The 26,845-nt window shown below is 35.6% G+C and overlaps 1 protein-coding gene across 1 annotated transcript in view; it reads left to right on the top strand.

Annotated features, from left to right (window-relative positions):
- Positions 1-26,845, top strand: part of SCEL (sciellin) — a 113,533-nt gene that overhangs the window by 66,934 nt on the left and 19,754 nt on the right. Inside the window, exons 14-25 of the mRNA XM_008572528.1 lie at positions 32-91; positions 615-674; positions 1,030-1,089; positions 2,238-2,297; positions 5,854-5,913; positions 6,984-7,043; positions 7,970-8,029; positions 10,865-10,915; positions 11,881-11,943; positions 15,984-16,043; positions 16,189-16,248; positions 16,390-16,446. Coding sequence (XP_008570750.1) covers positions 32-91; positions 615-674; positions 1,030-1,089; positions 2,238-2,297; positions 5,854-5,913; positions 6,984-7,043; positions 7,970-8,029; positions 10,865-10,915; positions 11,881-11,943; positions 15,984-16,043; positions 16,189-16,248; positions 16,390-16,446 — 711 coding nt within the window. The remainder of the gene's footprint in view (positions 1-31; positions 92-614; positions 675-1,029; positions 1,090-2,237; positions 2,298-5,853; positions 5,914-6,983; positions 7,044-7,969; positions 8,030-10,864; positions 10,916-11,880; positions 11,944-15,983; positions 16,044-16,188; positions 16,249-16,389; positions 16,447-26,845) is intronic.

The following is a 26,845-nucleotide window of genomic DNA, read 5'->3' as shown; positions in this document are numbered from 1 at the left end:
CTTTTCTCCCCCCCCCCCCCATGTTATAAAGAAACCAAGGCCTTGGAAGTCTCATTAAAGTTAATGAAAGGACTGACACAAATGAGAAAGGGTAAGTAAAGCTTCTATCTTGAGGGGGCTCTCTTTTCTCAGGCTGGCTTTTTACACCTATTAGAAATGGAAGTGTTCTGCATTCCTCTGTCACAGATGGACTGTTGCACTGTTTAGACTCATCAGAATTAGCAAGCAAAGGAATACGATGACTGCTGTTTCCATAGACCACATACTTGAGTTGAATCGAAATGGGTGCAGGAAAACCTGCTACATAATCTCTTATTCTATATTTTCTTAAATAGTTAAAAAATTAGTCAATTTCAGAATTTAAATTAAGAAATATAAAGGACAAAGCTGCAAGGTGAGAGGCAAGTTGTAAGCTTTTCTAAACTGATTTAGAGTGGTTTAAATCAAGCACGACCATGGAAATTAAGCTAAGGATAATTACATTAAAGGTCTTCCTGGTCATTTGGTCCTGAAAACATCTGACACCACATTTGGAGATGTTCTTGTTTATGAAGATTTCAGAGAAAATTGTATGTAATATTAACTGACATAAAGTTTTGATGTTTTTTCCAAAGAAGCCAAGATCTCGAATCTATTATCAAAATGAATGCCAGGACAGAGAAAACCAGCAGAGGGTGAGAACTGCTTGGATGTCTCTGGATATTGGTTATTTTCCCCTAGAATAATTGTGAGATCCTCTCAGTGATATTGAGGGCATCACATTTCCGGGTTTGACTTCTCTCTTCTGTATCTGATCCCTGGTGCACCGATCTTTACTTCAGAGTCTGCAATATATTCTATCTATAGCCCAATGAAGTTCTAGAGATTAATTTAGCTATATTATTGATAAACAATTTTATACTAAAAGTCAATTTAATATCAGTATGTTAATTTTCTCCAAAAGTTTGAATTAATCATCAAGAATATGGAATGTGTATAGATCAAATACAATGGGAATATTTTGAAACTGATCTAAACTTTTTTTAAAAGAGGTGAAGACCTTGACAATGTTATCAAAGTGAATCCCAAAGGAAATGGAAATATTACAGGGTAAGACTTAGTGTCTTTAATTCTGGTTTCTGTAAGTGATGATGATCGATCTGATGATAAAACAATTTTTTTATGACCATCCCTTTTTGCTCCCAATAAAACCACTAATTTTTGAAGAATTGCTCCAATGTTTGATAATGAATTGCCTTTTCTCCCAGATTTTGGGTTGATTTGTTTTTAGGAATGAGTTACTAAATTGAATTTCTTTGTGTTTAAACAATGCATATTCTTGACATTTTCAAAGTGGATTTCCAAATTAACAAAGATAGCCAAGAGTGAGCCTTGACTAAAACTCTTGCAAATCAACATCTCTAAGGAGGATGGTCTTAGAAGGCAGCCCAGGAGAGAGGCTGGGGAGGTACATGCACAGGAAGGAAGGACTTACCACCACTTTGTCTCCTGTTGTCATGGCGGCAGTACCCAATCACAATGTGTCTGCCATCCCCTCCTTTCCCTTTTGGGTTCAGCTTATGCCTCTTTTGGTATCAGTCAGTGCATTTTAATGGAGTGGCACGTGTCCCCCTCAGAAGTGAGTCATTAATTTTCCTACTATGGAAGGTATTTTTTCTTGCCCTTTATAATTCACCATAATCTACTCTGAGGCAAATGATATTTTAAAAGTTTGGGTGAAAGCAATAGTTGAGTTTATATGAAGGTGTATATTCTTCTTATTACTATCATTATTTTAATATATTGTCAAGTTATTATCTTATTAAATTATTATCATTAACATTATTCTTTTATTCAAAAACAGAATAGGAAATTATATCTAATTTGTTGAGTAGAAATTTATGTTCTGGCTAGATCCAGTGTAGAAATTTATCTAACTTACATTACTTCAATGCTGCCTGTTTGGGGTATTCTAACAAGGTATATCTAAAGTCAAAGTTGGTTTTGTCGAATAAGAAAACACATGCATCCTGAGAACAAAACAAAAAATCATATGTTTCTTGTTAACAAATAAGCAACCTTAAATGGTCTTCAGCTCAAGAGATGAGAAAAATTTTCATTTGCATTTAGAGCTTTAAAAATTTACGTTGAGATAGAGAATTTATATATTTACCACTTCATAATTTTTTCAACCATTATTCACTTGATTAGTGTTTTGTTTTAACGACATTCATTCAAATTCATTTCTTTATTCAAAGAAAACAAGACTTTGATGGGCTTATTAAAGTGAATCCTGAAACAAATAAGAATATAAAGAGGTAAGACATTTTAAGCTTTTTTTCCCCTTTGTCTGGCATTTATACGCACATTAGAATTCTGAGTGCTTGTATTCAGGAGAATAAATTGAAATTCAAGCCAAAACTGAGCTTTTCTTCATTCAAACACATGACGTTAAACAATTCTATACAGGTTCACGGAAGTCTCTTGTATTTGATTCTTGGGCGAAGTTTGTTATCAAGTAATTTTGAGAAATTAAATTAAATTTTGACCTTCTCTACTGAGCAAAATGATCTATTTCTTTGAATGTATGTGTGAGTGTATGTGTCTATGTAAAGTAGTGTGTATATGTATAAGTGTATGTGTGTGTGTATCAGTAGTGTGTGTATATATATATGTGTGTGTGCATAAGTATCAGTAGTGCGTATGTATATAAGTGTATGTGTTTATATGTATCAGTAGTATGTGTATGTGAACAAGTGTGTATGTGGACATATAAGTAGTGCCTGCGTATGTGTATATGTGTGAACTGTGTGTAGCACATGTATGTGTATGTAGTGTGGTATGTTTTTAAAGATGCAGAGCTTAACAAAGTGTACTTCATTAAAGAGAGTTCTCTTACCCATGAATTATCAAGCAAGTCTGGAGAGCTATGTCCTCTTGCTTTTTATTTTTTAAAAAGCAGATGGAATATTTTTGAAACTGTGCTTGTTGGCATGTTGCTGAAAACAGTGTACCAAATAACTCCATGTGATTTCCCTTGAACTCCTTTTCATTCAGTTAACTCAGTACATGCTATTATTTGTTGATTCCAAAATGTGTCACTGATGTCTGCAAGCCTAGCTGGCAGAGTAAGGGCTCAGCTAGATGAAAAGCTGGTGTGCATGCTGTCAAGCTGTCCTGCTCTTGGTGGTGTGGCATGGTAGAAGGCATAGTAAATTAGAGGCTTGCACCATCTGCAACCAACAGACTGAGAAGAAAGCATTGATTTCCTTGGCTACTTGAGTGGTTCAGGGAGGTAACCTGAAGTAATGAATGTGAACAGGGAGTCCAAAAGGCCTGGGTTCAAATTCTGACTCTGTCACTTGTTAACTGTGTCCTTCTGCCTCAATTTACTCATCTGCAAAAGAGGGATCATAATACTCCCAAGCCTGTTACATAGTAGATACAAATAATTGTTACAATAGTAAAGATTAAGGTGAATTATGTTTTCTTGACCATTTAGACAGTGTTCAAATATTTAGTTTACTTTGATTTTCCAAGAAAAATCCATTTTTTCCTTTCCCAACTTTATTAGAGTATTTCAAATTGTGACCTGTTGTTCTTCATATGTTAGTATGTATATGTACGTGCATGCCTACATGGGTATGTGAGTGCACATGCACATGGGTGTGCTTGTGTGAACATTGTACATGTGTGATTGCATACATGTGCATGTTTCTTATGTGTTCATGAGTATTTATGTAAGTATATGTGTGTGCTTTTGTGTTATGTGTGCATATGTATATGGATATGTATGTACCTGCATGTGTGTGAGTGTATGTGCAGTGTGTGTGTACATTTGTTATGTGTGTACTTCTTGGGGGCTTTTAAGGATAGTGGTTGTCATTTCCTTTTTCTATACACATTACAAAGTTCTGTAGATCTTTTAAAAATAAAGTCAGATCATGCTCCTTTTCTTATTAAAACTTCAATGTTCTCCCATCTCAGGTGGAATAAAATTCTAACATTTAGTGATAGTCTTTTACTTTCTCAATAAAGCCCATCCAAATTAATCTTTTCTATTTCAGGCTCATTCTGCCTTAAAGGCTTCTGTATCTGCTGTTCCCACTTGCTGGAATGATCTATCCCATATTGTCACCTTGTCAAACAAGTCGTTTCCAAACACTGAATAGTGTTAAGTCACCACCCCTCCCCCATTTCTAGTACTACAAGCACCAGGCACTCTTTTTTATTTGCTTTATAGTGTATATTGTTATCTGGAATTGTCATATTCATTTATATGTTTGATTGTATATTGCCAGCCTCTCCCCAAGTTAGAATGAAGCCTCCTGAGGGCTCATCCTGTGTCTGGATTGTTCACATCTATCCCAGCACCTGGGGAAGAGCCCGGCCCACAGTGGGCTTTCCAAAACTATTTGTAGATTGAAAAATGTGTAACTACTGAAGATACATTCACTATGTAGCACTGCTTCACACAGTTGAACTCAAATATTATTTTACATTATTACATTAATTAGTAGATTACCACATTAATTAGCCCACTCTTTTTTATTGACTTTATGAACTATGAAATTTAAATAATATTATGCTGTTATGGGCTTTGTTTAATGTTTAAAGAGATCAAAGTCTTGACAATGTAATCAAAACAAACTCCACAACCAACACAAAGGGAGAAATTATAATACTTATTGTTCTGTTATTTTTTTGAATTTTCCAATCTGGAAATAGAATCCTGGGAATTATTTTTCTCAGTCACCAGCATTCAAATTGCACATACTTCATTCAGGCAAAAATCAATGAGGAGTAATGGAGTAGAGTGGTTGTTTCTGTGGGGTTGTTTCATTATTTGCATGGCAAAGGTCCACATTTTTTATTGATGCTTTTAGTCTGGGTATTACATACTCAGACATCTGGATAACAAGTAAAGAACTTGAGTCAACATCTGATTGCTTCCAAATATCAGGATCTTTGATGTTGTAGAGACAAAACCTCAGAGACTTTTTGATATGATCTTACTAGGGTCACAGAGTGTGGAGAAACAGAGTGTAAAAAACCTTCTTGTGGACATTCTTTTCCCCATGTGGCATCCTGTGTAGATCAGAGGCTCATTTGTTGGTGTCGTGTATGTGGAAAACACATGTAGATACAATAAGAAAAGCAAAACTCCATTAAGATCAGAAGCAGGTGTATACTAAAAGGCAACGGAAATACACTGACGTGTTTTCAGTGACTGCATAGAATTTTATATCACAGTTGATGCATCTTACATTTCAGAACATTTCAGAACTCTATAGATTTTAATCTTCCTATTGTTTGTTGTTAAAATAACTAGTCAAAATTTGTAGTTCTAACACACAATTTTAATTACCAGAAGCAGACACCAGGTTGCGTGATGGATTTTAACAAATTGGTCTATTTATCTTAATACCATTTCGTGATAGCCTGCTAATAAAAGTCAATCTTACAAACATGGTTCTCCGACGTTGTTTTGAAAGTTCCACAACATGTTGGAGGTTGATATTGAGAGGGTATACCTTCTGGAATGTTCCATTAGACAAGTATGTAGAGTATTTCAAAAATGTTTTGTGCACCTGGAAAAGGGTAAGAGCATAACTTTAAGTGTATCAGAATAGAAAGAGTCTTATTGTAATATTTGCTAGTGGCCAAATAGCTCCAAGATTGAAAGATTGTCTCACTGAGTCTCAATGAGTTTCAGAGAGGTATACATCCCTACATACTTCTGCAGTCACCTTTAACAATCTTCAACTCTTTGACATGATCTCAATGAATATTTAATGTTTCTGAGTTTTAATGAAGAGTTTTATCCACTTGTCAGTCTATCATTAATCTCAACATTTCTTCAATGTTTTAAAGGGGCCAGAGCCTTGAGAATCTCATCAAAGTGACCCCCGAAGTTAACAGAAGTAACCAAGGGTGAGAATTATGTCTTATCTTTCTTCTCCCTCCCCATCAATTTGTGGCACTAATCAGAGAAGATGTGTTGAAAAACCTTTTAAAATTTTTTTAAATTTATTTTTTAACTGAAACAATTGATTATACATATTTATGGGGTACAGAATTGATTATTAGTATTTGTGTACAATATGTAATGATCAAATCAGTATTATTAGCACATTCATTACAAGTTGTAATCACATCACTAATCATCAGGGAAATGCAAATCAAAACCACATTGAGATATCCTGTCACCCCAGTTAGACTGACTATTATCTGAAAGACAGAGAATAACAAATGCTGACAAGGATGAGGAGAAAGGGAATTCTTCCACACTGTCGGTGGGACTGTAAGTTAAATTAATGTAGCCATTGTGGAAAACAGTATGGAAGTTTCTCAAACAACTACAGATAGAACTGCCATATGATCCAGCAATCCCACTACTGGCTACATACCCAAAGGTGTGAAAAACCTTTGGGTTGGAATCACAAAGTCTGAACTCCATTTCCAGCTGGGTGTGTTTGAGCAAGTCCCTTGAACACTGAGCTGCAGCTTCTTTAGTTATAAAATGAGGATTATAATGTTTGTTCTATCTTTGCCACTTGATAATTGTAAAGTGAAAAAATGGATATAAAATTCTTTTAAAAGAAAAAACTACTACAAATAGAAATTGTTAGTAAAACACAGTTTAGTTATAGCTATAGCATTGGATGGAATGCTTAGGGGGATTGGGTGAGAGTTTTTGGCAAATCATTACATTGTTCCTGAATCAATTATTTTTTAAAAAACTCAGTCTTGCCCTACTTTTATGGTTTTATCTTGAGGGTGAATGGAAAACTAAGCCAGTATATCAATGATTTGTATGAAGTTCAGCATTTTTACTCTTTTAAATTAATTAAAGGTATAACTGGTATTAATTTCTCTCAAAACTTAATAGTAAAATTTATATGGAGCACATATATCCTTTAAATCAAAACAGACAGTTGATTTAATTTTATTTTTGTTCATCATGTTTTTGTTTTTGTTGTTGTTGTTTTTGTTGTTTAAAGTTCCAAAGACCTTAATAACTTCATCAAAGTGAATCCAAGAACAGGAAGAAGTGTACAAGGGTAAGAAATAAGCTCCTCTTTTTCCATTTTATGCTAACCAATGCTTAAAAGTGTAATTAAATCATCAATTTTTCTGACCGATGCTGAACCCAAGGATGGTTCAGGAAAAGTCTTGTAACCCTGACTACCTCATATCTGAAATGTTAGAGATTTTGGTCAATTGATTTCTTATACATTGAAGGTGCCCTTTGGTTAATTAGGTCCACAGTTGTTTTCCCAGGATAGACAGGACATTTTCATTTGTTGATATATTTATTTTTCTTAAGCAGAAGGGATGGCACAGTAGAGGAGAAAGAGAAGTAAACTGGAGCCCAGAGATGTGAGTCTAGGACTGGCTGTGCCCCTCCTACCTGTGTGATCCTGGTCTAGTTGCTTCTCCAGTTTGGTCTTCAGTTTTCTCATCCTCAAAGTGAAGAAATTGGGCCAGGTGCTCTCTAGACACTTCCAATGCTAATTCACTTACTAAGTTCCAATAAGACGGTTGGTGTCATGGTAAAGCACAGCATTCTGGAGCTAGATTACCTAGCTTTAAATCCTAGCCCTGCCTCTACTAGCCATGGGGGAAAATTACTTAATTCTTCTGTGACTCGGTTTTTCCCTCCTATGATCTTAGGGTGATAATACTTCCTATGTTATAGGGTTAGTATGAGGATTAAATTAGGTAAATCATATGAACACTTAGAACTGTGCCTGGCACATCAAAAATTTTCTAAAAAACATTAGGCATTATTCATTATTTCTATGCAGTTATAGTTAGGTCATAACAGACATATTCATAGTCAATACTGAAAAATTCCAACCCACTGAGATAATCTCTATTTAAATAAATATTTTATAATAAAAAGTATTTCTGAGTTTTGACAAATATTTATAGAAATTTGATCTAAATTTATCACTGATCTTGTCATTTCTTCCATGTTTTTAAGGAACCAAAGTCTTGACAGCCTCATCAAAGTGACTCCTGAAACTAATAGAACTAACCAAGGGTAAGGTTTATGGCGTTCTTCCATCTCTTCCTTGATATGCAACTTTAAAAGTATGAGAAACTGCATTGCCCCACCATGGAGACAACCAGTGATGGGTCTCCAAATCAACAACTCCTGTGTCTGAAATCTGGTGTTCAAGCCCTTGCCTAAGGCTCACTGGCTGTAGGCTTTTGTGGGAGAGGGAATTCCTCAAAATACAGGAATGAACGCTTAATAGTATGGGATGTGTGTTCCATGCTTGGGATTTTCTTAAAATGAACAGGGATTCCTCATGGGACAAAACATCAACTCTCAAGCAATTTTCTAGAGCTAAGTATCCTAAAGGAAGTTCTTCATGCGATAAAAAGGTCTTCTTCCTTCTTCCATCATTTATTCCCTCTCTTCTTGTTGTCTTCTACTCAAACAATTCCTAAAACTGGGAGATCACTTTTAAAAATTATACTCAGTTCATTGAATAATAAAGAATACAAAGAATGACGTTTGTCTTTTATATAGAGAGATTTTCTCTAAGGCACATTGTAGTAAATAAAGAGACAAAACCATGAAGCTACAAACATATATTGTTATGCTGCCAGAATATGAGTTTGATACAAAAGATACCAAGGTATATATCATCTTTCCAACCGATTTCCTATCTTACTTTGTACGTAGGAATGCTCTCTGTTTTTATAGTATGTAGCTATCAAATAGAGCTTATTTAGACAAGAAAAGAGGTCAGCAGCTTTTTCTTAAAGGGCTAAATAGTACATAGTTGAGGTTTTGGGGGTCAAAACAGTCTGTTTTAACTAGTCAACTCTGCCAGTAGCATGAAAGGAGCCATAGTAATACCTTGTAAACAAATGGAAGTGGCTGTGTTCCAATAAAACTTTATTTACAAAACCAGGCTGCAGTCTGTATTTAGCTTGAGGGCCACAGTTTGCTAACCCCTAGGCTAGATAGCATTTCATTTTGGCAAGTAGGAGGATCAACTCAATGTAGTAGAGGAGGCTTCAGAAATACAACCTGCTGTCCCCCCACTTTTATATGCATTGTTTCATTCACTTTATGGTTAAACCTAAGATTTTGTCACTCTTCTATCTGAATATTTAATGGTACATTGTTCTGAGATTTTGCTCACCAAATAAGAATACAACTTTATCGTCATTGTCTGAGAGTCAGACATTGAATTCAGAGGCTGTATAATACTTTACATTACAGATTAAGGTTCAGTGAAAGACAATTAATTATCTTTTGTCCCTCTCCTGAGATGACTTTGTTCCTAAAGGTGATGATGGCCGTAGCTATATGACCTTTCTTGCTCAATGTTTGAGCCTCTATTTCAGTAGCCACATGCTACCATGCATTGCATTTGGTGTGTGTCCATTTTTTCTATTTGGTAGTGAGATTTTTATTTTTTATTTATTTATTTTTCCTTTTTGTCTTTTTTCGTGTCCGGCAACGGATCGCAACCCTCAGTGTCACGCCCGTACCGGACCGGGACCGGCAACGGGATCGCAACCCTCAGTGTCGTGCCCGCACCTCGCTCAGCCAGTGAGCGGGAACCGGTCTGTATGTGGGATCCGAACCCTCAGCGGGAGCGCCGCCGCGCTCCCAAGCGGCGCACTGTAGCAGTGCGCCACTGGGCCGGCCCCGGTAGTGAGATTTTTAAGTTCAGAGAACATTTACCAGCTGTAGTCTTGGACAAATTGCTTAATTTCCTTTAAGCCTCAGCTTCTTTATCTGTAAGGCTGGGATTGTAAGAGTTAACTTCTTCATGAGTTAGAAAAATTAAAAGTGATCACACTTGTGAAACACTTAGTGCTCAAGTACTTATTTATTACACATTATCTATCAGTATCCTTATCACTGCTACTACTTTTTTTCATCATTGAATCACCATACCATAACTCAACACTTAATTTGAAGAAAATACAAAGAAATCATCCTATTAGGTTGAACCTTAAGAAATTACTTACATTCGACTATTTTTGACTCACAGAATGACAATTTCATACAGTTCAACATCATAGAATACAATAATTTACACGGAAGGATTACATGTACGTAATAAAATGAGTTTATAAATTAGTCCCAAAGATTAGGTAGGTGACATAAGCGTTTCTGGTCTGTTTTCTTTTTAGGATATATAATGTATTGTCCAATAATAAAATATATCAAATTAGGCTTCTTGTTCAGGCCTTTTGGTGTTAGGGTTGGGATGAGATCCCAGTGTGATAATTGCATTATCTCTTTAGAATTATGATTGCATATTTGACTGTTTAAATAAAAACATAAATTATATAATCTGAAGTCTTGCCTGTTATCATTTACCTTTGCATGAAGTGTGATTCTGAAGTGATTTACCTAATGTCTTAAAGTAGCATCAGTATTCATGTTATGTCTATTACTTACATAACTTACAGTCAAGAAAAAACTCATTTTTTAGAAGTCCCAGTTTTTTGTTTGTTTGGTTGTTTCTTTTGAAAGGGAGGGTAACAAGAAACACATGGAAATGAATAATTTTATATTTTTCTCTTGTGCATTACAACCTCCAAAAATATTCTAAATTGTAATTCTACTACATAAATATAATATGAAAAATAAGGAGTTTAAGAGTAATTTTGCTTTGAGGTTGATTTGAAACAAGAATAAAACTAAATTAAATCCTCATATACACAAAGGTGAGCAAGAAATGAATTGATAGTAGCCCCTTTTTTACATAGGGCTAAAAAGACAATTAAAGTAATGGCAAAGTTTTAAATAACAGTCATTTGATTCAATATTGAGGTTAAACATGTAAAAATTATTGATTTTAGTTGACTTTGTCATCTATTGAAACTTGTAACATTTCTTTAGGAACCAAAACCTGGACAACCTTATCAAAGCGATTCCCTCAGCAAACAAAAGGTAAGTTTATTAAGATTATCGAAGACTCCTGAGCAAGTCTCCAATTTATGCTAAAAAATAAAGTTAATTATTTGGCTAAGGATATTTTGACAGGGTACTTTAAAAAGTAAGGACAAGTTGATTTGTTGATGTGTAATAATGCTGAAAAGAGTTTTCTTTTATCATTTCTTCTATTTATTTCATTAAATATTGTTTAAAATGATAATACTGAAGCTAATTCTGTATAATTACTACTTGAGAAATTCTTTTTGACACAGTAATAACATAACCAGATTATTACTGTAAATTTGTAGTTAATAAATTATAAGTTTATAAAACCAATAAACCAAAGAATATTGGCTTTCTACTCATTTACAAATCCAAGGATTAATTTTTAAATGACTCAAGAGAAAACTGATGATATAACATTCCTATATCTGATTAGAATATTTTTGCGTGCTATTGAATTTACTTTTGTTCTTGAGAAGTTAACACCCATTAAACACTGGAGCAAAAGTTAATAAAAGCATGTCAGAGAAACTCCAAGCTACCTCTCACAGAATTATCGTGAAGATGAGGTTGGTAAACAGCGTTGTGCAGATGTAAGGGATTATTATGAACAAGAGAGAGGAAGGGTGTTGAGGGGATAGAGTGTGGGGTCTGGGCTCCAGTTGCTGTGGTTCCAATTTTTTGGTTCACCCTCAGCCACTTTTAGGTATCAGCCCCAGGGAGTGTCTTAACCCCTCTGAAGCTCAATTTCTTTATTTACAAATTGGGGGTGGGGTGATGGTGGTAATATCTACCTCACTGAGTTGTTTTGAGGATTAAAAAATGATAACTAATGTACATAAAGTAGAAACTTGGTAACATTATGTTTTACACTAGGAGCCCATTGAATGATTTACATTGTCAAAAATAAAATAAAATAAAACAATGCCAGTAATGAAATTTGCTGATTTCCAATTGAATTTGACCTTTTGTTTTAGCAGTGAAAAAGGTCTTGATGAACTAATCAGTGTAAGCCCCAAAGCTGTCATAAACAACGCTGGGTAAGAGAAGGATGTTGTTTATTTGTTTTGTTTTTGTTTCTCTTTAAATAAGCACAATATGAATATAAGTGACTTATAATTATTCTATGAGCAAATTAAATATAGGTCTTGAAATAGCATCAGATTTTGTATATGTCCATGGAAAGCTATGTATCTACTTGTTAGCAGCAAGAAAGAGGCAGCTGAAAACAATGTATGATGTGCCTGCTCCTCTCCCAGCCTCAAGTGAGGCGAGTGAAGGGAGCGATTGGAGGAGCATTGCTAGTCCACCAGCTGTTCATGTTTTGTTTTGTTTGTGTCCTGTTGGTATTAATACCTTTCTGGAATTGACTAAAATTTATTAATGATAGTTAATTTTTTAAAAAGATGTAGACACTTCATTAGACTCATCATTAATAATATCATTTACTTTGTGTTGGAAGAGTTTTTTGGTAGTGGAAATTTTAAGAGGTTCATTGTTCTTTAGAGGGTTTGTTGTTTCCAGCAAAGTTAGAGACCTAAAATTTGATAATTCTTCAAGTAGCATTTGTAAGATAATGAAATTCACTTTTTGTCTCTGGTTATATAAAGATTTTTCTATCATTACACATTAAGAATGTTTTCATGATTTTCTTTTTTAAAGGTTTGTTGGTACATGTGAAAATCATAAAATTTTAGAGATGAAAAGAAGGAAACTTAGAGAATCTAGTTAGTTGGAATCATTTTGAAAACCACTGTTTCAATTGAACCTACACATTTTGCAGAAGAGGAAATTAAGACCCAGAAGGGTTAAATGATTTGACCAAGGTCACAAAGAAAATTAGTGGAAGACTGATAGTAGCCCTGTGATGTCTTAGGCAGTGAATAATTACTGAGCACCTACTGGGTTCACAGCCTACGACTAGGTATCATTAGCTGCACATTAGGTATAATTATAGGCTGTGGACACCAAAAAGATAATTCAGCAGACATACTCAATCTTATTAACAGCAGGCAATTAACATAGATTAAAGCTAATTATGTACCAGGGCGTAGAGATGTTACTCCAAGACAATAATAAGTTGTCAATTTAATATTACATTTTGGAGCACCCACGTACGGCTGGTTGAATATAGAATGTATTATCAGTGCGTTGCATTTAAAAAGAAAAAGAGACATTGAAAAGCTAATTAAATAAACACCACAAGCAGTACAATTTTATAGAGTTCTAGAAGTAGATGTTAGAGATGGACAGAGCCTTGGACATGATCCAATCCAATCTCCTCATTTACAGGTGAGAATGCTGAGTCCAGGGGCAAAAATCTCATGGTCTTCTGTGAGGTCTTCTAACTTCCAGCCCAAACCCTGGTCTTGATACAGCAGCACATAGACTTTGTTCTTAAAATATATGGAAATTAATTAAGCACCTAGGGAAATAGTGGAGGCTATAAAGATAGGATTGTTGTTCTTATTGTGGGACAGCCAGGAGGTGTCCTTTACTGTTCTCACAGGGTCACTTGAAGGGTTACCCCATAGATTACAATGGCACAAATGTGCAAATGAGTGCGAAATACTTTACAGTTTTTAAATTACATGGAAGTCGGGCTGGACCGGTGGCGCACTGCTACAGTGCGCCGCTTGGGAGCGCAGTGGCGCTCCCACCAAGGGTTCAGATCCCACATACAGACCGGTTCCCGCTCACTGGCTGAGCGAGGTGTGGGAGCAACACTGAGGGTTGTGATCCGTTGCCAGACACGAAAAAAGACAAAAAGGAAAAAAAATAAAAATAAAAATAAAATAAATTACATGGAAGTAATAATACCTAAATATTCTTATGTTTCCTTTATTATATCCTTAAAGCAAAATAAATGAAAGCAGTAACTTGAGTAGAAAAAAGGTTACATTTTCCCTGAATAATAATTAGATAAAAGCTTGCTTCATCTTTTGGACCTGGGGCCTGAAAAAAAGTCTGATATATTTGCTGTTTTCAAAAATTACATAATGCTATCAATCAAGGTAATTCAGGACTGTTACTAAGATCTTTGTTTTATTAACATGAGATGTTGCCTTTTTAGAATAGTGGTAGGATAGAGCATATATTTATGTTTTCTAAGCTACTGTTTCTCAAACTGTGGCTTGTGACCCATTAAAGAGTCATATAATTAATTTAGTGGTTGGCAATCAGCATAGTCCCCCAATTAAATAGAATGACTTGAATAGCAAATATGAGAGTTTTTATGTGGTAAGGGTATTATTTCATGAAATTTACATTTTAATGTGTGTGTGAAAGCGAGTATTAGGCTGTGATGTAAAATGCCTTTTTTACTGGGCTTTATGAAACAGTGGTTTGAATACCATTGTTCTAGGTTATTGAATGAATCAAATTTTCTGTGCTCAGCAGAACAGTGAAAATGGAAATCCACATGTTTGTTTTTGCATTTTCTATGCCATTTACTCTTAATTTTACTGGCATGTGAAAATAATACATAGTTACACTGAAAAAATTGTGATTAATTTTATATATTAAAAAATTTCTGGTTTTTGAACATGCTGTCTCTTCTACAAAGATTTATTCTTTGTATTTTTTCTTTTTCTTTAAAAAATTTTTATGGATTTTACATATTCATGGGGCACAGAGCTGACCATCAGCATTATTTTTAATTTTAATATGTGAAATTAACCTTATTTTAAGGACTGTTGTCTTTCTGGTACAACAGTATTATACAGTATTATAACAGATTTTGCAATCAATTTACAGAAGAAAATTATATTTTGCATAGTTCTCATATGCCAATCATTCTTTTAATAGTATTTCTAGAAACCAATTGATTTTCTTTAATTGAGAATATTATTATCAATGACAACCCCAAATAGTGAAAATCCAGTTAGGGTCTTTCCATCTACCATGGAGATGTGAGAACCAGAATGAGCTTATCAAACCTAACGGAGCCATGAGCTGGAAAGCACATTCCATGGAAGGGCTGTAGCCTGGCAAGGAAAACGCAGACTTTTTCTCAGACTTTTCTGATGATTCATCTCTAAATGGCTCCCTTCAGTTCATAACCTTGCATCAATCTTCTTGATGAATAAAATCTATTTTATTTTTATGTGAGAAAACAGGACTGTTGGGGGGAAATGGAGTACAGGCAGGTTGCCATCCCAGATGGTACTGGAAGCAGGTATTATCAGTCCTGCCATTTTTTTGTCATGGTGACTGCCATGTATTTCTCTGATTAAATATTAAAAATGGGTTTAGAGGAACACTTTGAAAAATCACTACTTTCCAGCCTTTAAAAACAAGGTGTTATACTGAGGCAGTGAATGATAGCAAACTATATGGGACAAAATACTCTTCTGTGGCTGAAGAAAGAAGCTGGTGGAGTTTCAGATGTTTTCAGAGTGTGTAGGTAACTTGAGTGTGAATGACTGAGTTTTATTCAGTTCTTCAGTTATCACAGAGGAAAGAAAAGTCACAATTTTGATGGATTGTTTGAACTCTCTTTGCCAAGTATTATATTAAGAATAACCCCAGTTTTAGAGCTTATTTTTTTTAAAAAAATGATATCTTTAGTTGGTGAGCATGATTTAAAAAATGACAGGGACATTAGAATCAGTTCGTATCTTCATGTGAAAACATTCCAGAGTGAAAAATTGTCAATCACCAGATATTTGCTGTAGAACACTTAACCAGCATGCCCTTGTAAAAAAAAATGATATCTTTAGCTGGTGAGCATGATTTAAAAAATGACAGGGACATTAGAATCAGTTCGTATCTTCATGTGAAAACATTCCGGAGTGAAAAATTGTCAATCACCAGATATTTGCTGTAGAACACTTAACCAGCATGCCCTTGTAGAAAGCCTCTGGCAATAAAATGTGTGGACTCAGAGTGTTTCTTTCTGATACAGCGTAATTCTTTCTCCCCTGGTTTGGTTAGAAAACATATTTCATGGCTATTCTACACCATGTGTCTCATACTATAAAACAGTGTCTTATACTATAATCCTTTCTTCCCATTTTCAATGACCTTTGACCCATATTATCTCTAACCCAAGCTGCTTTAATCTTTTTTCCACTTAAAGAAAGCAAGATCTTGATAAGCTCATCAAAGTGAAACCTGACATTTTCGAAAACAACCGAAGGTAATGAAACTATATTGTTTTTAATGTGCTTTGGTCAGGAAGAACATTTGGTTTTATTATTATTTCAAGCAGATTTATAACCTTAATGATGTTACCAAAAGAACTTTATAATTAACTTGTTTTCTTTTTATTTTTCTATTTAAAGAAACCAGGATCTCGATAATCTCATCAAAGTGAATCCTGCAGTAATCAGAAGCAATCACAGGTAATCAAATAAAAGCAGTCAATTCATGTTTTTATCTGTCTGTTCCCCCTGAATGAAGTGCATTTATAATGTTGCTTTATGACCTGACACAACCTGAAAACCTACTACTAATCCAAACTTTTTTTTTTCTCTTTTATACAGCCAAGACTTGGACAATCTTATTAAAGTGAAACCTTCAGCTCTCAGAAATATTAATCGGTAAATCACCTTGACTATCTTGACTTTTTCCCAAGGTTCTAGGGCAGGATTTTTTTTTTTTCTTCTTTCTTTCTTAAGGAAGGCTTTTGTTTTTCTTTAGTGTTTTAAATGAGGATGCATTTATAACCCGTGTGTCCCCTGTCAACAAGGAAACATACTGCACTCTTCTGGAATCAATTGCACGATTTTGGAATCAGTTCTGGGCATCTTATCTGTTCTAAGACAACCTCATGTTTATTGTCTACAGGAAATAGAGTTTCAGGATGAAAATGAAAAATGAGTAAAATTAAATAAGGAGAAAAATATTTTGAAGAAGTTGAACCAAACCGGTGGTTTACATAGAAAGATATTCAGGGACTTTGAAATCCCAGATGCACAGCTAGTGTGGGCTTACAAAATATTACAGCAGATTTTCACCTTGGACATCCATTTTGAGTTGTGAAAATATAATTTGTTATTTGTATGTGATATCATTCACATAAAGTGCTTTGTTAATAGATAATAAAGTGATAACAATGATGCAGCATAACACATTATATTAGAAGTCCAAATTGCTCTACTGACCTGAAATTTTATCATAATAAATACATAGCTGGGAATCAGAGTCCAATACTCTGAGATGAAAGGAACAAATTAACATATGAAAATTAACTTTGAACCCATGAGGAGAAGGAGAATAATGTAACACACTGATTGACCTAACTCTTACCTTGTGTTTTCTACATCAGTACCTTATTTTGTGCTTCCTGTTTATGTGTTTTATTACTGGGATTCTGGGGTCTTTGAAGTGGGACTGTATGAAGGTAGTTGAAGAGCAGAGTAGCATTTATTGAGCACTTAGGGTGTGACTGGCAATTTGTACACATTTAATCCTCACAACAACCCCAAGAGAAATATATTCATGCACCGTATTTTATAGAAGAGGAAACTATAGTGCAAAGATACCAAATAACCTCCCTAAGAAAGAGAACACACCCTGGATCTAAACGCAGGTACTTCTAATGTCAGTACCTAGAGGAAAAACAAAAGATCCGTGGTTAAATGAGAGCAGACTCTGTTCTTCTTTCCATGTTTCACATTCCCTTAGCCCCATTTCTCCCCATACCCAATTAAAGGACTATAATCAGTTATATTTATTCTAGAGAATTACTGTTAAAATGACAGGGAGGAGAGAAAACATTGGCTGCATAGAGATCTTCTAATAGCTGAAATAACAGTGGACTTTGGTGTTGACCCTGCCACTGATAATCATATGAAAATATCTTTTAAGTAGAACCATTTCTTTCTTTTTTTTTTTTTTTTCCATTTTGTCTTTTTTCGTGTCCGGCAACGGATCGCAACCCTCAGTGTCGCGCCCGCACCAGACCGGGACCGGCAACGGTATCGCAACCCTCGGTGCTGCGCCACACCTCGCTCAGCCAGTGAGCGGGAACTGGTCCGTATGTGGGATCCGAACCCTCGGCGGGAGCGCCGCCGCGCTCCCAAGTGGTGCACTGTAGCAGTGCGCCACCGGGCCGGCCCAGTAGAACCATTTCTTTACAGTGGTATTTGTTGGGGTGGATTTTTCTTTTTATCAGTAATAATTTTAGGAGGTTCTCAGTCATGTTGTGTGGAAGTGGTTAGGCTTAATAATCACATCATGCAGTGACTAACAGTGGAAAATGTAGTTTGGTAGCTCTCTCTCTCTCATTCCCTCTCTCTCTTGCTCTCCCTTCCCCCACCTCCTTCCTTCCTCCCTTCCTCTGACAAATGTGTCATGTTGGCAATGGTAATTTTCTTATAAGAGTTTTGCCTTTTGTTTTATTAGAAGAGGCTAATTTTATAAAAAGCTAGTTTATATTTCAGCAACTCCTAATCATATATTTATAGAAACAAAGACATTTTCCTTACACAGATATGATCACTATAAAAAGGAAATTTTAAAATATTAGCCATCATGTTGTTTTAGGATAGAAGCTTGATCCACACATCTAACCTAAGTTATGTCCAATTATTCTTTAGTAGTATGCCAAATAGGATGATAATCAGTCAGATGTTCAAGAGTTATCACAGAGCAGACAAACAGGAAAGATTGAACTGTGCATTTAAAAAAAGTGACTTCATTCAACTGGTTCAGCCACCTGTATCTATAATGTATCCATGCTGTCCTCTTGATTTTAATGTAAGTAAAGAGAAGGGTATTTTAAAGCACCTCCTGGTAGAAAGAACAGCCACAAGGCACTTCTACCTCAATTCAATGTGACACAAACACTGATTATTTAATAGTAAAACAGCACTGAATCAAAATTCTTTTATGTGACTTTGCTGACATTTCCAGCAGCTGCTTATTTAATTCACAGTTAGGGGCTGAATAAACTTCAGTCATTGATCAGAACATAAGCTCCTTCCAGGAACACAACAATCAGAACAAATGCAGATGTGCACAGAATTTTCATTGATTCAGTGAGAAATTGCATGACTTTTAGCAGTAACAGTTTCACATTTTCATGAACCAACATTAGAGATATTTAATTATTTGTTAGACTAATTACTAAAACCCTAAATTTCTGCTCACAAATGAATATTGAAAAGTACCTAGTGACACTAAGGCCTTTACAATTAGAAAAGGCATCCTTTATCTAAAGTAGGAAAAAATCTTTTTTTAACTATTTGTGGTATCATGCTTCCATCTTTTTAAGGGCTTCTTACTTGTTAAGACACTACCTCTAAGTTTTTAGTATTCCAAGAGTAAAGTTGCTTTCTATCTTCCTATTGCATATTTTTCATATTTCTATTCAAGACATAAACCTGGAGGTAGCCTTGACTCTTTCTATTGATTCATTCCCATAATTAATCAATCAGTACTTTGGATTCTTCTCCTAATCTCAGGAAGTCGTCCAAGGCACTTCATATCCCCAATACTTCTGTAGTCTAGATTACTGTTCAGCCTTCTGACTGGTCACTGCCAGTTTTGCCTTCTGCTCTTCAATCCACTCACTATTTAGAGTGACCTTCCTAAAACACAAATTTGATCATGTCATTCTTCTGATTAAAATCCTTCAGTGGATTCCCATTGCCATTGGATAATGGTCATGCTCCTTAATCTGGTCTCCAAAGCCTACCGTGATCTGGCTTCTGTGAGCTTTCTCACCCCCATCTCCTGCTACTCTTCACCCACAAGCAAACCCCACCTACATACCCTCTCACTTGCACACTCTTTACTCCTTCATTGCTATTGTGTGGGTAACTTCTACTTATCCTTCTGGTATCAGCTTAGGTGTCTCTTACTCAGGCTCTGGGAAGCCCTCCTGACCCACCATGTCTGCATTAGGTGCTTCTTGTAGATGTTCTCAGGCTCTCTAGTCTTCCTGTACCATAACACTTGTCTCCTGCAGGGAATTATTATTTAATCATTTCTCTCTCTGACTATAAGATCTTTAACGATAAGGACTGAATATGTCTTCTTCATTTCTTTATCTATAGTCTATAGCACAATGTCTGGCACATATTAGATGTTTAATAAATATTCTAGGAATTAGATGCCCAGGGTCCTAGGAAGGAGCTGAGGGCAGGCCCCCTCTGCCCAGAAACAGAGAAGAAACAGAGCATGCCCAGGGTCCTAGGCAGGAGACAAGGGCGGCATCCCCAGCCCAGAAGCAGGCAGGAAGCATGCAGAAAACAACATTTTCACATGGGTGGCCCACCACAGCCACGGCTGCCAAATAAGCAGCTTGATGCCACAGCAGTAGCCACAGCTGCTGTGCAGACAGCCCACCAGACACTCAACTGTGGAGACACAAGGAGAGTCACCAGCAGATACCAGAAAAGGAAGAGGACATCTCTTTCCTCAAAGCCCACTCCAGAGTAATAGAAGAAGCAACTGCTCTACCAGATGACCAGACATCAATGTAGAGATACTAGAAATATGAAAACCCAAAGAAGTATGACACCACCAAAAGAATATAGTAATTCTCAAATACCAGACCCTATAGATCAGGAATATCTTGAAATGACTGAAAAGGAATTATGAGCAACAATCTTAAGGAAACTCATGGAGATACGAGAAGACTCAGTTAGACAACATAATAAAATGAGAAAAAATTGAGAATATGAAGGAGGAAATTCACAGAGAGATTAATGCCTTAAAAAAGAATGTAGCAGAACTCATGAAACTGAAAAATTCACTCAACAAAATGGAAAACCCAACTGAGAGCTTAAGCAGCAGGCTAGAACAAGCAGAAGAAACAATTTCTGATGTTAAAGATAGTCTTTTCAAAATAACCCAGGCAGATTAAAAAAAAAAAAAAGGAAAAAAGGATTTTAAATAATGAAGAAAATCTAAGAGAGAGAGCAGACAACCTTAAATGCACAAACATTCGAATCATGTGTGTTATGGAAGGGGAGGAGAAAGGAAAGACATGAAAATCTATTCAATGAAATAATAACAGAAAACTTTCCTGGTATGAGGAGATATACAGACATTCAGATCCAGGAGGCTCAAAGATCCCCAAACAGATTCGACCCAAAATCATCCTCTCCAAGACACCTTATAGTTAAACTGTCAAAGCTCAAAGACAAAGAGAATTTTAAAGGAAGTAAGAGAAAAGCATCAGGTCACCTATAAGGGAGACCCTATCAGACTAACAGCAGCCTTCTCAACAGAAACTCTACAGGCCAGAAGAAAGTGAGATGATATATGCAAAATACTAATAGAAACAAACTGCCAGCCAAGAAAACTATACCCAGCCAGGCTATCCTTCAGAAATGAGAGAAAAAATAGTGTATTTTCAAGACAAACAAAACTGCAGGAGTTCACCACCTCATGACCAGCCCTACAAGAAATACTCAAGGGAGTCCTGCATCAGGAATCCAAAAAGTGATAATCACTCATCTTACTAGCTATAGTTCTGTTCAAACTCTCTGTTTTTCATAATTCAGTCTTGGTAGGTGGTGTGTTTCTAGGAATTTATTCATTTCATCTAAATTATCTAATTTGTTGACCAACGATTATTCATAGTATTCTTTTATACCCCTTTTAGTTTTTGTAAATTTGGTTATAATGACCCCTCTTTCATTTCTGATTTTAGTTATTTGATCTTCTCTCTTTTTTCTTAGTCCATCTAGGTAAAGGTTTGTCAATTTTGTGGATATCATCAAAGTACCAACTTTTGGTTTAAATGCTGTTCTGTTTTTTTTTTTTTTCTATTTTCTATTTCTTTTATCTATGCTCTAATTTTTATATTTACTTCCTTTCCTAGGTCTGGGCTTAGTTTGCTCTTCATTTTCTAGTTTCTTAAGGTACAAAGGTGATTTTTGATTTTAGATTTTTCTTTTTTACTAATGTATGCATTTATATTATAAATTTCCCTTTTAGTAAATGAAATAAAATAAATAGAAAAGCTATAGTACTATTAAAAACAGATATTCTATGATTTAAAGGCTAAATCTCAAAATAATCAATGCCTTATGATAGTCCACCTAGATACAGTCTATTGCCTTTTAGCTCTAATGTTCTGAGCTCCCATAAGTGAAACCAGAGGGAAGAAATCAGATTTGTTTTAACTGGTCTCCTTGCTTGAGCCAATGACTATCTTTTGCTCATGACATAGTCTCAATAAACCATGGTGAATTAGAGCCACTGAAATCCTTAGTCACATCTTATATTTAAAATTCCAAAGTTGTACAACTTCTCTATGGACCTGTTAATTTCTTTAATATAAAATCTTTAAGACTTTCTCATTTAAAAGAATTATAAAAATATGTAAAAATACATAAAGTTGGGCCCATTTCTCTATGATAAAAATTGAGGAATTATACGAATTATCTCACTGTATTCTATACTCCTTTCAGAGACACAAATATTCCTTTTGAACAAAAGCCTAATGCCTGAGATTTCATTCTTGGCATAAAAGAAATACCATAGTAAATTTTTTTATATGGAGGCTCTTAATTTTGCAAATGTGTTTGATACTATACAAAAGCAATTTAAGTTAGCTGTATAGAGAGTTGCTATCTATTAATAAATACCTCCCACACTCCCTTGCGAGAGGAAGAGCAGTTAAGAGTGAGCTAATAACTTTCTGTCATGCAGTGCTTATCCTAGGAAAAGTTGTGCAGTAAGAGACAATTCCTTGTGCTCCAGAATCTCTACTTTTTCCCTTAATCTGCTCTATAAGGGAGTGTTATTTTCCTTACTGTGGCAGTGGAAAACAAACTACACTATTCTAACATGGATAAATTCTTATATTCCAAAAATTATCCTGTGGATTTACCCCAAGGATAACTCATATTTTCTCCCAAACATTTTGAAATCTACAATGAGAAAAGCACTATTAGTTGCAATGGTTATCAACAATTTACTCTTTAGCAATTCTCTGTATCTACAGAGAACTAGTGATTTTCTTAGAATTAATTCTAAGAATTAGAACTCAACTGCTCATAAATATACAAAATTATAAGGTCTTACTTCCACTGCAACTGCCAGGGAAAGGGTTTGAAATCAAGCCTTTGCTCAACCCTGCAGCATTTAGCTGGATTTCTATAAAAATCTATTTTTCACACTTAGACTCACAGTTCTTCATCTTCTACCACAGCGTAAAAGATGCCATGCAATAGATGAAGTCTTAATTAAAGACCTAAATTTTATTTTTAAATCCTTTAACTTGGGAAGTTTTGGGACAGTCTGAACTTCTTGTATTGGATCTTCAACTATAGCTGATGACATCAATCAGGATGAATAACAAAATAAATACACATTTTTTACTTTTCATAATCTGGCTTTAAATATAAATTATTCAGATTAAAATCTTATAACTCACTCTACCTAACTTGATATGTGGTACTGTTTAATAAAACAAACAAAAAAAATCTATTAAACCACTAATAATATGGTTTATCTGATTATGCACAATTGTACCACTTTGGGAGTATGCTTCTTTGAAGGTGTATTAGTCAGTTTCTGTTGCTTATAAGAGAAGAACGTGAAACTGGGTAATATGTAAAGAAACAATATTTATTCTTATGGTTTTTGAGGCTGGGAAGTCCATAGTCCAGGGAACAATCTGGTGTGGGCCTTTTCCTGATGGTGACTACAGTGGTGCAGGGTATCATATGGGGAATAAGAGAGAGCTCCTTATGTTCTCTCCTTTGAGAGCCCTCAATGTACACTATGCTTCTAGAAGTGGATGGAACTGACTGTCTTAAAAGTTTGGGGTCTAGGCTAACATCTTCCCCTTGGGGCCCCATTAATATCTTTTCCCAGAGCTAGGTAAGGTAATACAGGTTCTCACCAAAGGAGAAAAGAGAATTTAATTTAATTCCACAAATATTCATGGAGCAGCCATATATTATGGCTATATTAGGCCCTAATAATATAAGCCTACTCTCAAGTTATAATGAAATCCACCAGCTTCCTTAAAAATGGCGTTCAGTTCCTCCAACATTAGCAATGCAGGGTGAATCACTTCAAGGGACAAAATTCTAATTGTCCAGACATGTCTGGGGATCTTTTACTATTTACTACTGCGAACCATCCCAGTTTGACATTCCCAGGAAACTGGATTGTGGAATACCATATATTCCTTTAATTTTATTTCATTATCCCGAAGTATTTAAAATGTTAAGGGGGGATCACTTAATGGCCAAGGCTGTTAAGATAGTATGGTGGCCTCTGATACCAAGAAGGTGGCTGTAGTAATTAGTGAAGACCATCAGGGATTAGGGAAATCCAAACCCTCTGTCTCCATTTCTAAATGTGCAGGATGTGAGGTGGTTTACTTTACATGGCCTTAGCAGTTATATTGAGGAATTTGGTTTTGAATTTTACATCATTGAGACTGAAGAATCAAATGATCTGATACTTCTGACTTACTTCTGATATCTGGTACTTTTTATACATATTAATTGGCATATTTCTACTGTAACACACATTAAAATGTGCTTTACCCTAATTTCTACCATTTCAAAAGTATGTGGCTAGTCTTTTAAATATAAGATTTAAGTGTGGCTATGGAATGCTGCCAAATTTCCATATCTTGTCAATTACTGATGGCCTGGATGTTATGTAAAAAGAGTATTAAATCTCACTCTACATAAAGATGAGAACATTTTTCTTGTATTTTGCGTACTTATCAATATTAATTTTGTGAGCGGGAGTCCATATACTGATTCAGGACCATAACAAGGGAGATTTTTAAGAACTAGAGTTAATTTCAAAGATGAGAAAATTTAAGAGAGAATTAAAAATGACAAAGTAGTCCCTTAAAATGGTGGAATCAATAGTGCCTACCATGGCATCACTACACTTCCATCAACTGTTGTTANTCACCTTTCAATTACCATGAAAGGATTTCCCACCCTCTTAACACTGTCACAGTGGGGGTTAAGTTTCTAATACATGGACATTGGGGGACACAATTCGGTCCACATCAGAAGACATACACAGGTTCCAATTGTCAGTTATGTACCTGCAGTTGTTGGATTTGTAAGGTTCTGGGTTCCTCTCCTTTCTTAGGTCCAAACCTTTCTTGCTCCCCCTCATTATAGCTAAGATCCAAAAGGGCTTGTGTCCTGGGGGTGAAAGGTGGGGAGGCTGAGAGGTGTNTGCGAGAGGAAGAGCAGTTAAGAGTGAGCTAATAACTTTCTGTCATGCAGTGCTTATCCTAGGAAAAGTTGTGCAGTAAGAGACAATTCCTTGTGCTCCAGAATCTCTACTTTTTCCCTTAATCTGCTCTATAAGGGAGTGTTATTTTCCTTACTGTGGCAGTGGAAAACAAACTACACTATTCTAACATGGATAAATTCTTATATTCCAAAAATTATCCTGTGGATTTACCCCAAGGATAACTCATATTTTCTCCCAAACATTTTGAAATCTACAATGAGAAAAGCACTATTAGTTGCAATGGTTATCAACAATTTACTCTTTAGCAATTCTCTGTATCTACAGAGAACTAGTGATTTTCTTAGAATTAATTCTAAGAATTAGAACTCAACTGCTCATAAATATACAAAATTATAAGGTCTTACTTCCACTGCAACTGCCAGGGAAAGGGTTTGAAATCAAGCCTTTGCTCAACCCTGCAGCATTTAGCTGGATTTCTATAAAAATCTATTTTTCACACTTAGACTCACAGTTCTTCATCTTCTACCACAGCGTAAAAGATGCCATGCAATAGATGAAGTCTTAATTAAAGACCTAAATTTTATTTTTAAATCCTTTAACTTGGGAAGTTTTGGGACAGTCTGAACTTCTTGTATTGGATCTTCAACTATAGCTGATGACATCAATCAGGATGAATAACAAAATAAATACACATTTTTTACTTTTCATAATCTGGCTTTAAATATAAATTATTCAGATTAAAATCTTATAACTCACTCTACCTAACTTGATATGTGGTACTATTTAATAAAACAAACAAAAAAAAATCTATTAAACCACTAATAATATGGTTTATCTGATTATGCACAATTGTACCACTTTGGGAGTATGCTTCTTTGAAGGTGTATTAGTCAGTTTCTGTTGCTTATAAGAGAAGTACCTGAAACTGGGTAATATGTAAAGAAACAATATTTATTCTTATGGTTTTTGAGGCTGGGAAGTCCATAGTCCAGGGAACAATCTGGTGTGGGCCTTTTCCTGATGGTGACTACAGTGGTGCAGGGTATCATATGGGGAATAAGAGAGAGCTCCTTATGTTCTCTCCTTTGAGAGCCCTCAGAACCATGCCCATGACCTCCGTTAAACCTTCATTGGATTAACCCATTCACTAGGGCATGGTCCTCACAATCTAATCACCTCTTCAATGCCTCACCTTTCAATTACCATGAAAGGATTTCCCACCCTCTTAACACTGTCACAGTGGGGGTTANTCACCTTTCAATTACCATGAAAGGATTTCCCACCCTCTTAACACTGTCACAGTGGGGGTTAGGTTTCTAATACATGGACATTGGGGGACACAATTCAGTCCACATCAGAAGGCATACACAGGTTCCAATTGTCAGTTATGTACCTGCAGTTGTTGGATTTGTAAGGTTCTGGGTTTCTCTCCTTTCTTAGGTCCAAACCTTTCTTGCTCCCCCTCATGATAGCTAAGATCCAAAAGGGCTTGTGTCCTGGGGGTGAAAGGTGGGGAGGCTGAGAGGTGTAGGCAGAGCAAAGCTGTAATATCTTCAGCAGCCGGGAGTGGAAAGTGCCAGAGGAATTGAGGATGTCCACCATCAGGCTGAGAAACTAAATGTAATCACATTGTGAGGGGAGAGGCCAATCTGTATTCATTTGCTAGGGCTGCTATAACAACGTAGCACAGACTGGTACCTTAAACACAGAAATTTATTTCCTCACAGTTCTGGAGGCTAGAAGTCCGAGATCAGGCTATTGGCAGCATTAGTTTCTTCTGAGGCTGGGAGGGAAGGA

Source organism: Galeopterus variegatus, unplaced genomic scaffold (genome assembly GCF_000696425.1).
Source record: "Galeopterus variegatus unplaced genomic scaffold, G_variegatus-3.0.2 Scaffold802, whole genome shotgun sequence".
NCBI lineage: Eukaryota > Metazoa > Chordata > Mammalia > Dermoptera > Cynocephalidae > Galeopterus > Galeopterus variegatus.
This window is presented reverse-complemented; position numbering and strand designations above follow the sequence as displayed.